Below are 17,437 nucleotides of genomic sequence, written 5' to 3' on the forward strand. Positions count from 1 at the left end.
GGGCCTCCAAGAGATATGGGTTATGAGTTGCCTGCCTGGAGCATCTCTATATACTTTCTGGGAAAATGTCACTGCAGGAGAAAGAGACAGGGCCACCAGAAGTTTCCATGATGCCATCTGAAAGAAATAGTGTATCCTTGTAAATGCTGAAGGTGTGGTGTGGGAGGGGAGATGTAAACAGTCAAGGTAAAACTTTTGGTAGACCACAGTACTAGGAACACAAACAAGTGTCTCTCCACGTGTCTCCAGACCAGCAGTACCAGCATCCTTTGGGAGCTTCTTAGACATGCAAATTATTGTCCTTCATCCCAGATCTATTAAATCAGAAATTCCAGGGTCAGGCCCAGCAATTTGTGTTAATAGGCCATCCAGGTGCATCTTATGCATGGCTAAAATTTGAAAACAACAGCCCTAGGGGATTTGTTGAAGTCGATAATGAAGGATGCACATGGGGCTGCATGTGCAGAGATCTGAGGATTATCTACCTCCAAAATCTTATCTACTAATGATACATTAGTCTATTACTCTATAATGCTTATGTCTCCCTTTTTTATCTTGTGCATATTTTTGAATTATTAGAATAATATAAATACATATGATTCATAACAGCAGTTCTTGCACGTCATTAATTGTCATTTCTTAATGCTTCCATGTTCATTTGAACATTGTCATTGAAATATCCATATTTTTTATCATTTGGAAGATATGCAGCCCCCCCACACACACACGTACAGACCACCATTTGCAGCAATGACTTTTGAAAATTATCAAACACATTTTGATTCCTATTGAGCTTGTCAGCTTTTGTTTTGCTATATTTATGAAATAAATGAATGTAAATAGTTTGCCGAAGTTGAATCATTTTCAATTCCTGGGATAAGCATTATTGACTCATGGTGTACTATTATTCAGTATACTGATCAAGTTAGTTTTAAAAACAAACAAGCAAAAAACCAAACTCAGATTCAGAGAATAGATTGGTAGATCCCAGAGGGGCCGAGGAATGTGTGACGGTGATAAAAACGTAAAAATTCCAGTTATAAGATGAATAATCATGGGATGTAGTATACAGAATGCTGCTATAGTTAGCAATACTGTATTGTATATTTGAAAGTTGCTAAGAGAGTAGATCTTAAAAGCTCTCATTACAAGAAAAACAATTTGTAACTTGCTGTCATGAGGGAAGTTAACTAAATTTATTACGGTCATCATTCCCAATATATAAAAATATCAAATAATCATGTTGTCCACCTGAAACTAATAAAGGATTATATGTCAATTATATCTCAATTAAAATAAAAGGCGATTTAAATGTCCCATGGAATGGATTCTAGTGAATGCTGTGCTGCATCGCCCAGGTCCTCCTACAAGATAAAGGGCTTATTCTTCTAGATGCACAGAGTGCACCCATCTGGCAGCCCTCAGCCCTCTTTGAGAATTGCCCTCAGTTTGAGGAACATGCCTCACTCAAGGTCACCCCACTCAGATCTCCTGCTGACTGACAGTCATCTGCATCTACCACTGCATTTGCACTGAGGTTGCTCCTGTGCTGCTCCCAGCCTCTGACTGAGGACAGCAAGGTACCAGTGCATGCCCAGTCCCACAGTTGCACTGTGACATTGATGACAAAGGTCAGTTATCCCTGCCAGGATAGTGACTCCTCTTCTTGGCCTGAGGGACCTGAAGTGCCTGGCAGCAGAAGTCAAAAGGATTTTTCCATGCCTCTGGAAGTGTTTTCCCTTTAGAAGTCAAGACCTCTAACCTTTCAGATGCCAGAGATGTGGAGACATGAAACACAAAGTCTCCAAGTGGCTCACTGAGAGTGATATTAGACAGCACTACTTCTACTTCAAACCCTTGATTTCTGAATCCATTTATTCTCCAAATTGGGGGTATAGCACATTATGATTGTCATTAATTTAATGTTTACTGCATCTTGTAAAATATGTAGTCAGCATTCTTGTGTATTCTAATGCCTGCCCTAAATACAATCATTCTCTTTGAAATTAAATGTCTTCCTATATCTTCCATTAAAAAAAGAACTCTTCCTTAATTGATATTCCCTTTAGGCTATGATTTAGCACTTTCCTCCTCTTCCCTGTCAAATTTTATTTATGAATTATATTTGCCACTTTTGTTTCCTTGATATTCATTCTTCAACCCACTCTGTCTAGATTATTCTTGATCATGCTCCTCTCTTTGGATATTGGAGCCTGTCCTAATAATGACAAAGGACTCCATGTCACCAGAAAATGTCAAGGGATATTTTTCAGTCCTCATTTGTTTAGTTCTTTTAACAAAACCAAAATTATTAACCACTCTGCTTTTATTCAGGAAGGAACTCTTTGCCCCCATGATATTGTAGACATCAAGTCATCCATAAAACCTCCCAAGATTCTTCAAGGGAATAACATCACAGAGAGCTGGTTCCTGTAGAAAGGTCCATAGATTTGAATAGAGGAATTAGAACCAATGAGTAGGAGATAAACAGACAGAGACATTTTTGCTAAATTTAAAAAAGTCTGAATGATTACACACATGTAAAATGGAAATGAGCTGCCACTTGACTGAGTGAATCACTGTCATTGGAAAGACTCAACATAGGGTGAAGTTTTTCCACCTAAAAGTGAAATCAAGAGGTGCTGACAACTCAGTTGCCAGTTGGATGTTCGTTGAACACAATGAACACTGTGTTTGCCTTCTTTCCTGGTAGACATACTGGCTATATGGAAGCAGGAAACCACACAGAAGTATCAGAATTCCACCTCCTGGGTTTCTCAGAGGATCCTGAACTTTAACCCCTTCTCTTTGGAGTGTTGCTGTCCATGTACCTGGTCACCATGCTTGGGAACCTCCTCATCATCTTGATCATCATCTCTGACTCCCACCTCCACACTCCCATGTATTTCTTCCTCTCCAACCTTTCCTTTATCAATATCTACTTCATCACCACCAGCATTCCAAAGATGCTAGTGAACATCCAGGCGCAGACAAATGACATCTCCTACATAGGTTGTCTCACTCAGGTATATTTTTTTAATGGTTTTTGCTGGAATGGATGGTTTCGTTCAGACCATGAGGGCCTATGACTGGTTTGTGTCCATCTGCCACTCCTGCCTCACTACATGGTCATCATGAACCCATGCCTTTGGGGCCCTCTGGTTCTGATGTCTTGGTTTATCATTTGATCTGATTCTTTGTTTCATATTCTACTGATGATGCAGCTGACGTACTGTATAGGCACTGAAACTCCACATTTCTTCTGTGAACTGGTTCCAATTCTTGAGGTGCTTCTCTGACACCCTCATCAATGATGTCTCTTTGTATGCAGCCACAGCCCTGCTGTGTGTGTTTCCTCTCACTGGGATTCTTTCTTCTTACTCTCAGATTGTTTCCTCCTTAATGAGGACATCCTCTGCAGGGGGAAAATATGAACCATTTTCCACCTGCGGGTCTCACCTCTCTGCGGTCTTCTTGTTCTATGGGACAAGCATGAGGATCTACCTCAGTTCTGCTGTGACCCATTCTTCCCAGAGAAGCTCAATCACCTCAGTGATGTACACCGTGGTCACCCCCATGTTGAACCCCATCATCTACAGCCAGAGAAACAAGGATGTGAAGGGGGCCTTAGGAAGGCTCTTCATCTGAGCAACCTCTTGCCCATGAGGGGTCACTTACCTCAGAGCATAGTGGACATTGTGGGCCCCAAAGGTAAACATTGCAAATTTAAATCTCCTTTTTCATTTTCTCCCCTAAAAAATATGCCTGATTTTTTCTATTCCCATAATGTCTTCTGACTTTGCTTTTTATTTGTATTTTGTATCAGTTTCTCTTCAACAACCACCTCGTTAATTACTTTTGGCTTTTCTTGCTTATACACTGTCCATTAAAGTTCCATGCTTAGTCAGTGCTTTTGAAGATATTCTTAAGATTTCTAACTTTAGATTTAAAGAACTTTATCATTTCAAGTGCTGATGTGGTTTCCCCCAAAATTATCCCCTCAAATGTTGATGTTCTTCTCCTTCATTTGGTTGGTTACTTCTTTTCTTCAGAAGTAATGAAATGAAAATCATACACTGGTCACAACAAGTGTTTACTGCATCAAGACTGTGCTTGTTTCTTCACATGTATGACTTTATTTCATCTTGAAGATATTTCTCTGCGATATATCCAATATCATTATACAATAAGAGAGAATTGTTGGGATTTTTTAGATTATATATATATTATATATATATTATGCTACCCCTTATAAATATATATATATATATATTTCTTTTCATGAAGAAGATTGGCCCTGAGCTAACATGTTGCCAAATCTCCTCTTTTTTCTTTGTTTTGTTTTGCTTGAAGAAGATTGGCCCTGAGCTAACATCTGTGCGAATCTTCCTCTATTTTGTACATGGGTCGCTGCCACTGCATGGTCTGATGCGTGCCATAGGTCTGTGCTTGGGATCCAAACCTGTGAACTCGGGCTGCCAAAGGGCAGCACATCAAACTTAACCACTATGCAACCAGGCCAGCCCCCAGATAATATTTTTAATATTATCAATCTCAACTATACTGACATTTGGGTCTGTATTATTACTCATAGGGGCTGTTCTGTGTACTTTATGATGCTTAACACATCCCTGGCGTCTACATGCTACATGCAAGAGCTGAGTTGTGATAACCATAAATGTCTCCAGATGTTACCAATGGTTACAGAGGGGACAAAATCAGTCCAGTTGAGAACATGAGTAAAACAATTCATGGGTGCCAGATTTGATGGTGTAGGTTTTCAAAGAGAGGGGAAATAGGAAAAGCTACATTTTAGTGAGTATAAAACATTAGTTTAATCTGGAAAGGCTGAGTTGAGGGGTCTACAGAACACATCATTAGTGCTATTACCTCAGAGGTCAAATGTATTGGTCTGGAGATCATCAGTCTCCACAGCATAGATGTGTAGCAGCATAAATCAAGTAACTGTACAGAAAGAGGGAGAAGTTCCTGTTGAGAGAGGAGCTAGACAGACAAGCTGATGCTTGCCTGAATCCTACCCATGATCCTTCAGTTCTCAGTTATAGGACCCCACTGGGTATATGCTCTCATTGGACACAATAACACCCATCAGAGCATTAGCCACCATTGTAATTTAATAATTATTTGTATAAGTATTTTGTTAATGACTGCCTCTTAAAAATCTCCATCTGAACATTGAAGCCCATCTATTCTTAACTTTTGGGGGAAATTATGCTACCCCTTATACTTTCTGTATCTTGTATATTCCAATGTCTATGTGCAATGTTATAATTTCCAATGTCATGGGAATGTTATAGATTTTCATGTCTTTCAGTGAAAATGAAACTCTCTTATAGACTCATACTCCTTTGTGGGTATTGTTTCAAAATTTTGGAGAATTTGGTCCATACTTGCTACTTCATTTCCACTCTGTTCACTGTCTCTTCAACCAATTATTCTGGAGTCTTTCTACCTCCATCACATTTGCTCTCCCTGAGGTCTGCGGTAACCTCTTGTGATAGTTCCAATAAATTCACATGGATATTTCCATTGATACTCCATTCTTCAAAATACTTTCAGTAGCAACATCACCAATGGTTACATTCTCCTTCTGGAAATAGGGACCTTTCTCATGCATTTCATTTTGGTGACAATGGGATTCTGAGGGGCATGTCTATTGGGCTCCTTGTAACTAACACATGCCTGAGGGAGAAATCCTAACTTTGAAATTAAATCCTGTGAAGAGGAGGCAAGAATTAAGGCAATGTCTTAAGGAACCTTGGGAGACTTCTTTGAAGGAAGATGAAAGAACTTTTTTAATCTCCAGGAGAATGATTTTGTTGACCACAAATTTTAAAAGTAACAGATAAGAAAGAATAATTGGAATAAAGAAATTCATCCCTCTCCACAGCTATCTTCAGGGAAAGGGAAGTGGCAGAAAGTTTTGTTTCTATTACTCTCTTTCTACCCCAAGGGAGCTTAATAGTTTAAGGAGTAGAAGGAAAATAGAACAATTTATTTAATGAATAGGCCTGAGGACTCAACTCCCAATGCCCTGGAAACTTTAAATGAGGTTCCATTGTTCCCAAGGCAAACTATCTTGGGCCTCCAAGAGATATGGGTTATGAACTCCCCCCTGGATCATCACCCTGTACTTTCTGGAGAAAAGTCACTGTAGGAGAAGGAACCAGGGCTCCCAGGGTTTCCCTGATGCAATCTGAAAGATCCAGTGTATCCTAGTAAAGGCTGCGGGTGGGGTGCAGGAGGGGAGATATAAACAGTGGCGGAAATCTTCTATTAGATCAGAGTAGAAGGGACACAAACAAGTGTGTCTCAAAATGTCTCCAGACCAGGAGCATTAGCATCACTTGGGAGCTTGACAGACATGCAAATGCTTGTCCTTCATCCCAGATCTACTAAATCAGAAACTCTAGGGACAGCCCCAGCCATCTGTGTTTAGTAAGCCTTCCAGGGGGATCTTATGCATGGCTAAAATTTGAAAACAACTGCCCTAGGGGATTTGTTGAAATGGATGATGAAGGACACACATGGGGCTGCACATTCAGAGATCTGAGGGCTCTCCTCAGAATCTCCGAAATCTTATCACAAATAATCACACATTTGTCTTTTACTTTACAATGCTTATGTCCCTTTCTTTTTTATCTTATGCATGTATTTGAATTATTAGAATAATATTAAATACTTGCTGTTCGTAGTACCAATTCTTGCATGTTCATTAATTGTCACTTCTGAATGCTTTCCTGTTCAAAAGCACATTATCTCCCATTGAAAAGTGCACATTATTTATCATTTGAAAGATATATCCTTATTTTCCATTTCAAGATGCTGCATCCACACACACACACATACCCCACCATTCTCGGCAATGGCTGTTAAAATTATCAAATACATTTTGATTCCTTTTAAACGTGCACCTTTTCTAACGATGTATTTATGCAATAAATGAAGGTAAATAGATTTCCTACAGTTGAAGCATATTTACATTCCTGGGATGAACATTATTGACCCATTCTGTATTATTCTTTAACATACTGGTCAAGACAGCCTTAAAAGCAAAAAAACAAACAAACAAAAACCAAAATTACCGGTACATAGAACAGAATGGTGGTCACAAGGGGTGGAGGGAGAATGGGTGAAGGTGATCAAAACGTACAAATTTCTATTATGAAATAATTCACTGGATGTAATGTACAGAATATTGACTAGAGTTAATAATACTGTATTGTCTATTTGAAAGTTGCTAAGAGAGTAGATTTTAAAAGATCTAGTCACAAGAAAAAATGTTATAATTACATGTGGATGGATGTTAAATAGACTTATTGTGGTGATAATTTCCCAGCATATACAAATATTGCTTCTTTATGTTGTACACTTGAAAATAACATAATGTCATATGTCAATTATTTTTCAAACAGAAAAATTGATGCAAATGTCCCAACGATAGGCTCTAGTGAATACAGCACTGTATTGCCCAGACTCTCCTTCAGGATTAAGGGCTCATTCTTCCAGCGGCAGGGGGTGCAGCCATCTGACAGCCTTCAGCCTTCAGCCCTCTTTGAGAATTGCCCTCAGCTAAAGGAAGCTCTTGCCCTCACTCAAGCTCAACACCACTCAGATCTCTTGCTGTGGGAGCATAACTGAACAACAGCCATCCGCATTCACCACTGTATTTGTACTGAGGTTGCTTCTGGGATGCGCCCAGCCACTGACTGAGCATGGCAGTTACCAGTGCATGCCCATTGCCATGGTCACAAATGACATTGATGACCATGGTCAATTACACCTGCCAGGATGGTGACTCCTCTTCTTGGCCTGAGGGACCTGAAGTGCCAGGCAGCAGCACAGCATGAATTTTAATGGGACTTTAGCCGTGTCTCTGAAAGTGTTAGCTCTTTAGAAGTCAAATTTCTAAACCAGCAGAGGCCAGATTTGTGGAGGCCTGAAGCAAAACTCCCCAAGTGGCTCATGGGAGTGATATTAGATGGAGCTGTTTCTACTTCCAACCCTTGATTTATGGATTCAAGTATTCTCTAAATTCGAGATACAGCACATTATGATTCTTTTATTTAGAGTGTACACAACATTGTGTAAATTATGGACTCAGTACTCCCTGTGTATTCAAGTGCCTGTGCAAAATATGATCATCCTCTTTGAAGTTAAATTTCTTCTCTTACTTTCCATTATAAAAATTTCTGAACTTTCTCATATTTGTTATTCTCGTTAGACTACATTTTAAGCTTATCTTCCCTTTCTCTAACAAACTTTATATAAGATTTATATTTGTCACTGAAGTTTTCACAATAATCACTCTTCAGCCCACTCTACCTGGATTATTTCTGCCCCTGCCCCTCCATTTAGAGATAATAAACGGAGCCCTCCCTAATATCAATGAAGGACTCCACGTCACCAGCAAATGTCAAGGGATATTTTTCAGTCCTCACTTGGTTAGTCCTTTCAAGAAAACCAAAACTGTTAGCCAATCTGCTTTTCTTTAGAAAGATCTCTTTGCCTCCACGACATTGTGGACACCAAGTGATTCATAATATCTCCCAAGATTCTTCAAGGGAACAACACAGAAAGTTGCTACCTGGGTTTGGTTCTTGTAGAAATTATAGTTTCCTTAGGGGACAATTTGTAATTTTTAAGTCAAATCAGAGAAAGAAGAGTTTCTCCTTCAAAGAAAAAAATCACTTCCCACCTTTTCTGCTTGCACAGACACAATGTTGGCTGAAAAATTTCCATGCTCTTATCTTTGTACCAAAAGGGAGCTGAAATATTTGGAATGAAGCAAGTCAACAGAACAATTTACATAATGAGGAGCTCTGAGAATTCAACCCTTGAGATCCTGGAAGCTTTAAACATGTTTCTGTTGCCCCTTACCGATAATTTTCTGATCCCAGTCAAATATAAAGCCAGCTGGGCTTCCCAGGGACAGACCTCAGAGAACAGAAAGCTTCAGTGATAACCGTCAGAGAGAGTCAATGTATCCAGTGAGGATTGGTGGAGTAAGAAAAAAAGAGGAGAGAAATTGGGCGCTGGGGTTTACCTCTAGAGTAATAAGACTGAGACAGTCTCATATTTATTTAGTCTACAGTGGTGAAGTCTCTGTACTTTGAAGGTAGTTTAGTTTCCACTGAGCCCAGTCTTTTCCAGTGCTTGCTCTGTTTCCTTCTCTCTCTCTTTGGAATCTATGGACTTCTGTTATAAGAGTTATTTTCTGGATAGTCTCTACCTCTTCTCTACTCTTTCCCATAATTGTAGTCTCCTGTTGGATTTCCTGAGTCCAATCATTTTTTCACTAACTACTCACTGGAGATCTATTATGCATGAGGTATTGTCTACTTTATCCCTAGTGTGACTGGATTTTTCTATTTCCTAACAATTTTTGCAGCAGGTTTGCCTTACCGATAGCAATTAATAGTTGTGTATTGATTGTTGTTTAACTAGAGTGTTCACAACATTGTCTACAGTAATTATTTATGATGTTCGGAACTCAGTGCAATTTCCTTTTCTCATCTTACCAATGTCTTTTAAATGTTGAAGAGAATATCTTGTGATTGAAATTGGAGTAGACTGCCTTGGTCTGTTCACGAATTTAACACAAATATTTTAGTGTTTAATGTAGAATATTCTGTTTGCTGCAGTTTTAGAGCTACCATTCTTTATTGGGTTTCAAAATTGTCCTTGCTTTCCTCATTTAGCAAAAGGCTCTGTCCTGGCTGCTAACAACAGTGATGACTGTTACATTTTCTCAAATGTGTTTTCTATTGTGATTGTGGTTATGATTTCTCTTCATTGACCTTTTTTTGTGATGAATTATGTGAGCAAACATCCTAGTATTAAACCACTTTCCCATTCCTAGAATAGGTATTACTTATTCATGATGTATTGTTCTGTTAAATAGATATGAATAAATTTAATCTACCTTTTTATTGAATTTTGTGTCTATATCCAGGCATATGTGAGTTTGAAGATCTCTTTTCTGTGTCATAGTTGACTCTTGGGTCTCATTCTTTATTATACTTCTAACATTTGCATGTGTTGAGCACCTACTATGTGCCGGGCACCATGTAAGTTCATGGAAAGACAATGGTGATCAAAAAAGAATCACATTCTCTGACCCACAAATAAACATAAAATTACCAACATGAGATGCACATCAGGAATTGCACAGGATGCTGGACATATGGGCCTTCCCCACTCTGTCCTCCTGATGCTCCCTCTCTGTTCTACATCTCAGTGGACTCTCAAGTCCCTTCATCACAGGCTCTCTTACCCACAGGTTAACCATGGATTCTGTTTTCTCAGCCCAAAATGCTTGCTCTTTCCTTATTGCCCCTGGTTAACACTTACTCATCGTTCCTCTCATAGTTCAAATATTCATATTTCAGAAAAAGACTTTTCCACCCACCTGCCGAGACTAAACTGGTCCTAAATGATTTTTTATCTCTATAATTAATTATGATTCTCTATGCATTAATAATATGGGCTTTTTCTATCATGGAGCATGTAGCTATTGATAGTCACTTCTTAAATTTTCCTTTCACACTTTAGGATGATTTGATTTATAGAAGCTTTGAATATTTTTTAATCAAATGTATCAACCATGTTTTTTGCAATTAACTCTACTGGTTTTTAGTACAACACATCCCACTTCTGAGCATGTACTCATGAGAACACACATTTTGCATTTTATTTTAAAGCTTTGTGATTTTGTTTCCTCCTCTGATCTTTATAGTTCACATACTTTTCTCTCTTCGTGAAAGAATCCACCTGGCAGCCAGTTTTTGAAACATGAAGCCATAGGGATCTTCATTAATTAGAAGTGCTGCAGGACAGTGAAGAGAGGTAACAGATCAGTTGTGCGTATAATGATCAGAATTCCATCCTGAGTGACCGCCACAGTTTAAGAGGAATAATGGTAATGATAGCCACACAAGACTGATTTATTGTGATGTTAAAAACAGAAGCTCACATTTCTCATGTGTCCAGTGTATGTCACAGGAATGAGAAGAAAAACTACATGCATCATTTCATTTAATTCACTCATCAGTCTTACATTGTAGGGAATATTTACTACTTCCATTGTAGAGGTGAGGCATCTGCCGCTAAGAGAGATTAAATAACTTAGTCAAGGTCGGACCAAAAGTGAGTTAGTGGAGCAAACTTCTATTCTAGGAAGTCTAACTCCAGATCCCATTTTATAAATCACATCTCTATCCCATATTTTGGGAGAGTTACATATCAAATATAATCATAATAAAAGGAACATAATAATAAGGATAATAATAGCTATCGTTTATTTAGATCCTGTTGTGCACAAAGGCATTTCTAAACCTGACAAAGAAGGTAATAACAGTAACCACATTTGTAGAAATAAAGTAAATAAGACACTTGAATGTTAACTATGACCTGGATAGGAAGCATCAAGTCACAGAATTAAAGTTGTTTGAGGTGAGAATCCACATGTTAATTAGTATCAGAGCTATTTGAATGAAGATAACATGGAGATTATCAAAGAAAAGATACTAAATGCCTTGAACTATTTTGGAAGGGTCATATCATAGAAGAAATTGGTTTATGTCCATAGCCTCAAATGGAATTAGAACTAGTGAGTAGGAGACAAATAGAGATTTCTGCTTAATTTCAAAAAAGCTAAATAATTACATTTAATAAGGAAATGGGCTCCCACTTGACTTAGTGAAGCACTGTGATTAGAAAGACTTAACAGAGGGTAAAGTTTGTCCACCTAAAGGTGAAATCAAGAGGTGCTGACTAGCTCAGGTGCCAGTCGGGTGTTCACCGAACATTGCTTTTGCCTCCTTCTCCAGCAGACACACCAGCTCGATGGAAGCAGGAAACCACACGGAAGTATCAGAATTCCTCCTCTTGGGCATCTCAGAGGATCCTGAACTTCAACCCCTTATCTTTGGAGTGTTGCTGTCCATGTACCTGGTCACCGTGCTTGGGAACCTCCTCATCATCTTGACCATCATCTCTGACTCCCACCTCCACACTCCCATGTATTTCTTCCTCTCTAACCTGTCCTTTGTCGACATATGCTTCACTTCCACCACTGTCCCGAAGATTCTGGTAAACATCCAGGCACAGAGAAAAGACATCTCCTACATAGGATGCTTCACTCAGGTCTATTTTTTTATGATTTTTGCTTTACTGGAAGGCTTCCTCCTGACTGTGATGGCCTATGACCGGTTTGTGGCCATCTGCCACCCGCTGCACTACATGGTCATCATGAACCCACGCCTCTGTGGCCTCCTGGTTCTGATGTGCTGGTTTATCATTTTCTGGGTCTCCCTGCTTCATATTCTACTGTTGAGGCAGCTGACCTTCTGTATAGGCACTGAAATTCCACATTTCTTCTGTGAACTGACTGAGGTTCTCAAATTAGCCTGCTCTGACACCCTCATCAATAACATCGCCATGTATGTGGCAACTGTCCTGCTTGGTGTATTTCCCCTCACTGGAATCGTCTTCTCTTACTCTCAAATTGTCTCCTCTATAATGAGAATTTCCCCTGCAGGAGGAAAATACAAAGCATTTTCCACCTGTGGGTCTCACCTCTCTGCGGTTTCCTTGTACTATGGGACAAGCCTGGGTGTCTACTTCAGTTCTGCTGTGACCCATTCTTCCCAAAGAAGCTCGATTGCCTCAGTGATGTACACTGTGGTCAATCCCATGCTGAACCCCTTCATCTACAGCCTGAGGAACAAGGATGTGAAGGGGGCCCTGGGAAGGCTCCTCAGTCGAGCTGCGCCTTGTCCGTGATGGGTCCCTGGCCTCAGAACAAAGTGGACATGGTCGGACCCAAAGCAAATATTATAAATTGAATCTCCTGGTTCTTTTTCTCCCCTAAAAGACGTCTTCCTTTCTTTCAATTCCAAAATACCTATGTCTTTCCTATTTTGTTTTTGTGTGTAGTTTTTCCTCAATAACCTCCTCCATCATTCCTTTTTGACTTTTCCTCCCTATTTGCAGCCATGGTGTTGTATCTTTGGTCAGCTTTTTTACAGCCATTCCTGAGATTTTCAACTTTAGATCTGAAACACTTATATCATGTTATTGCATCGTTTCCACAAAAATTTCACTTCTCAGATCTTGATATCTTCACCTTAATTTTGTTATGTATTTGTTTTTCCCTGGAAGAAATGGAATGAAAATCATACAATAGTTATCACAAAAGTGCTAGCCGTACCAAGACTCTTCTTGTTGCTTTACATGTATATTTTTGTGTAATCTCAGCAATATTTCTTTGAGATTCTTTTTTCTCATTTACTCCATTTTTCAGAGAAAGAGATTTAAATTGTGATGGACTCTAATCTGGAAACTTGACACTGAGCCGACATCCTACCTCTGCAAACATGCTTTTCATGAAAACAGTGATGTGATTTTCAACTTCAAGAGTAGGAATCCAGATTCGAAAGTTAGTTTCTTCAGGTGATTTATAGTAATATTTCAAAGGATAACTCTGAGATATTTTTTCACACTTTGCCTTCCTTCCTGCTTCCTTCCTTTCTTCCTATTCTTTCATGTGTTATTGGACCTTTATTTCTCCTCACTGTAGTTTTAGGATACACCCAAAGAGCCAAAAACACATAATACTGAATATAATAGAGTAAGACTTTTTCTCTCCAGTGGTTTATTTTAGGGGGAAGATACTCTCTGGAGGTGCCATCAGGAATGATAGTTACACACTTGTGGAATGCATTCAGAACTTAGTTCACTTTTTGAGAAGAATATTGATAGAACTGAGTCTGCAGTGAAGAGTGGAGTATTAGAAGCTGTCAGCATTTCTCCCATGTTCCCTGGGATCCTTTCACCATCTGCATTGCATGATTACCTGTCAATGGTTCACAGCATGTGGAACCTACTTTTCCCAAGGCACGATGGCAGAAGTGACAGAGAGTTATGCCCACTAGAAACAGCTCTTGATGGAGAGGTGTGGGATTCACCATCTCCTTCAACTTTTAGCTGGGATAATTTTCAAGTTTGGATATTGTCCCATTTCCCATGATTTCCCTACAGGATGAAAACTCTACTCAGTTATTGTGGGAGCTGACTTTACAAGGTAAGCTTTATAGGATACATTTTCTTCCCTATATCACTTCTCTCTCTAACCAATGTTACATATTTTCTACTCCTTCCAATAAAGTGCCTGCATGTGAATCCTTGGCTCAGTCTCTGTTTCTGGGTAAAAAACCAAAACAGGTGATACAGACTGTGAAGTGTATCAAAATAATATCATGAATAGAGCCTTGGGCTTTTGGGAAAAGAAGAAATAAAGAAAACAAAAATTGTGTATCTGGTAAGATCTTCATATTACTGAAAAGTCATAATTTGTTAGTGAGGAAAAACCTCTTTGATGTTGCTTCAATTCACTTTGATTAAATTAAGTTTAATCCAGTGTTTATTTTGTGTCTGCTATATACAAGCCGAAGAGGGGACCAGAGAGGTAGCCATGATTACAACTCAGAGTGGTGAACCTAATAATATGGGGGTGCAATAGAGCATGTTGAAAACAAAGGTAAAACTGTTCAATCACCTCTTGTAATTCCAGGGAAAACTTTACAAAATTGATTTTACCGATTCTTTGACATATAATTAACATACAATGAAATTTGTCCATTGAAAATGTAAATTCAATAATTTCAATAAATTTATATATATGCAACCATCATCATAATTCTGTTTTAGAACATTTCTGTCATCCCAAGCAGTTTCCTTGTGCCCATTTGCAGTTAATTCCCAGTCCGAACTCCATCCTAGGTAACCACTTATCCATTTTCTGTCTCTAAAAATTGGTCTTTTTCTAGATATTTTATGTAAATGGAATCACACAATACATGATCATTTGTATCTGGCTTCTTTCATTTAGCATAATGGGTAATCATGTGGAGACGTATCAATGTTTTGTTCCTTAAATTGAAGAATAGTTTTCAAATGTATGAATATATAATATTTTGTTTACCACTTACCAGTTGACAGATATTTGGATATTTCCAGTTTGGGTTATCATGAACATTTGCATATATGTCTCTACGTAGACATGTGTTTTGATTTCTCTTGGGTAGATAATGTAGAGTGTAATTACTGGGCTATATTGTAAATTTATGTTTGTTGTGTAAGAAACTGCCAAAATGTGTTAAAAGTGGCTTCACCATTTTACATTTTCATCAGCACTGAGTGAATGTTCCAGTTTTTCCAAGTCTTTGCCAACATTTGAGATTCAGGAAAAACTTGTAATGGGAGAATGTACTTGAGTATTCAGTAACAACTAATCAATAGAAATTTAATTGGAGGATGAGTTTGGGTTGGAAGCAGAGAGGGTAAGACAGCAGGATCTAGAGGAAGAAGGATCCACATGCACATAAGCATGGAGAAATTCAAGAGTAAGGCATTTCAGGAAGATGTATGGAACTAATGACTGAGTTGTTAGAAATAAGCCTAGATATGTCAATGGAAGGCAGATTATTGAGAGCCTAATTTGAGATATTAAGGATTTTAAAAGCAATTGCAGGAGAGAGAAGTCAATATGGCGGCATAGGCATACTCTGAACTCACCTACTCCCATGGACACAACAAATTTACAACCACTCTTGGAAAAATTAACCCAGAGAGAAAACTGAAAACTGGATAAGAGGAACCCCTTCAACAAATGACAATCCTAATTGAAGTGGATGAGGCAAAAACTCCCTTCTGGAGAGAAAAAAATGCCACCTTCACAAGTCACAATGCTTCATGGCCACCCAGGAGCAACCCAAAGGAAGGCTGCATTCCCTGGAGGAGTTGGGGACCTGAGACGGGGAGTGCTCCCACTATAAGCATTTTTTGGACCCAGCACAACCAAGCCAAGTGGCATAATATCTGACTTTTCTGGCTACTAACAACATTGGGGAGTATCCCAGAAAAGCTGATGTGCAAAGAAATTAAAGCCAGCTCTTAAAGGGCCCATACACAATCTCACCTGTTTTAGAAAACAACCTAAAATCACTGGAAAGAAGGGGAACAGTCTTTTGGTGAAAAGAAACTCACCTGATAGGCTCTGAGTGCATGTTGGTGAGAAGTGAGACCTCTCCAGGGACTGGAATATTGGCAGCAGCCATGGTTGTGGCCTGGTGTGGGGATGCTGACACAGATGCTGGCAGATGCCATTGGAGTTCACACTGTGGCCTGCTAGCCTAGGGTCTACCCCACCCACTACAGCACCAATTTAATCCAGCTCATCCATGGCAGGCAGCCCACCCTAGGGATTGGCCCCACCCAACAACATGTCCTCAGGCAACTTTTGGCCTGCTAAGTGAACTGCCTGTATTCTCTGTGGTCTGGTGAGTGTGTCCACCTCTGTGAGGCAGGGCAAGGCATGCACAAGGAGCTGGTGGAGAGTGTGAGGTGGTGGTGGAGTGTGCGGGGCTCCCGTCTTAGAGAGACTGAGTCCACTTCAGGAGGTCGGGATGCAAACATGGGGCAGGATTGTGTTGACTGTGTGTGTGTGACCTGTGGGTGGTGGGTCTTATCAGCTGCAAAAACCTTGTGGTTCTCAAAGAACCACATAGGGTGTTGGCCCCACCTTCCAAAACCTTAAACAATTGGGTGCTCCCATGCCTAAGCCAAGCACCACCCAGCTGCAATCCTCAGAGAGCTGACAAGAGACTTAAAGGCTTGAGGCTTATAGCAATTGTAAGCCCCTGTGCCTAACAACCTGCCACGCTGGAGGCCTACTCACTTAATAGAAATACTGCAACAGGAATGTGCTATCAGACCTTGCAGCCAACTGTGCTGGGGCTCCCCACACCCGATAAAGAGACCGAAGGGCCCACAACAACTACAAGCGGTTGAGCATTACAACAGCAGGCCAGGGGGACAGCTCAGCCTCCCTGGACACCTACAGGGAGAGTAACCCTGCGACAAGAGAAGAACACACGTAGCCCACACAGGGGTCACTCCTGGAACATTTGGAACTGGTGACGAGAGGGAAGCACACTGCAGAGCCTCCTAAGATATCACTTATATATGGTCACCTCTCCAAGAGCAGGAGAAGTAGTTGACCTACCTAATACGTAGACACAAACACAGGGAAAGAGGTAAAATGAGGAGGCAAAGGAATATGTTCCAAGTAAGGGAACAGGACAAAACCCCAGAAAAAGAACTAAGCAAAACAGAAATGAACAACCTACCAAACAGAGAGTTCAAACAAAGAAGAGTGTTAAGGATGTTCACTGATCTTGGGAGAAGAATGGATGAACTCAGTGAGAATGTCAACAAAGAAATGGAAGATATAAAAAAGAACCAATCAGAAATGAAGAATACAATACTGGAAATGAAAAATTCACTAGAGGGACACAAAAACAGAGTAAAGAATACAGAAGAACGGATTTGTGAGCCGGATGAAAGACTAGAA

General features: G+C 39.7%; 2 protein-coding genes across 2 annotated transcripts; both read left to right on the forward strand.

Annotated features, from left to right (window-relative positions):
• The first annotated feature begins 2,840 nt into the window (after positions 1 to 2,840).
• On the forward strand, positions 2,841 to 3,648 carry LOC147912148 (olfactory receptor 7D4-like). The gene is made up of 2 exons (XM_087425281.1): positions 2,841 to 3,026; positions 3,388 to 3,648. Exons 1-2 carry the CDS (start codon positions 2,841 to 2,843, stop codon positions 3,646 to 3,648), a joined length of 447 nt encoding a protein of 148 aa, XP_087281407.1.
• Positions 3,649 to 11,796: 8,148 nt separating this feature from the next.
• On the forward strand, positions 11,797 to 12,807 carry LOC101390584 (olfactory receptor 7D4-like). The gene has a single exon (XM_004434172.3). The coding sequence runs from the start codon at positions 11,869 to 11,871 to the stop codon at positions 12,805 to 12,807; it is 939 nt and encodes a 312-aa protein (XP_004434229.2). The 5' UTR covers positions 11,797 to 11,868.
• The last annotated feature ends 4,630 nt before the right edge of the window (positions 12,808 to 17,437 follow it).

The sequence above is a fragment of the Ceratotherium simum genome, chromosome 39 (assembly GCF_057802395.1).
Source record: "Ceratotherium simum simum isolate JZ-2026a chromosome 39, ASM5780239v1, whole genome shotgun sequence".
NCBI classification, from domain to species: Eukaryota; Metazoa; Chordata; class Mammalia; order Perissodactyla; family Rhinocerotidae; genus Ceratotherium; species Ceratotherium simum.

Excerpts from the sequence above, each read along its gene's own strand:
- LOC147912148 (XM_087425281.1), top strand. The coding sequence starts at position 2,841 with ATGCTTGGGAACCTCCTCATCATCTTGATCATCATCTCTGACTCCCAC. Across the intron at positions 3,027-3,387 it reads ACATAGGTTGTCTCACTCAG|ATTGTTTCCTCCTTAATGAG; the intron begins GTATATTTTTTT and ends TCTTACTCTCAG.
- LOC101390584 (XM_004434172.3), top strand. The coding sequence starts at position 11,869 with ATGGAAGCAGGAAACCACACGGAAGTATCAGAATTCCTCCTCTTGGGC.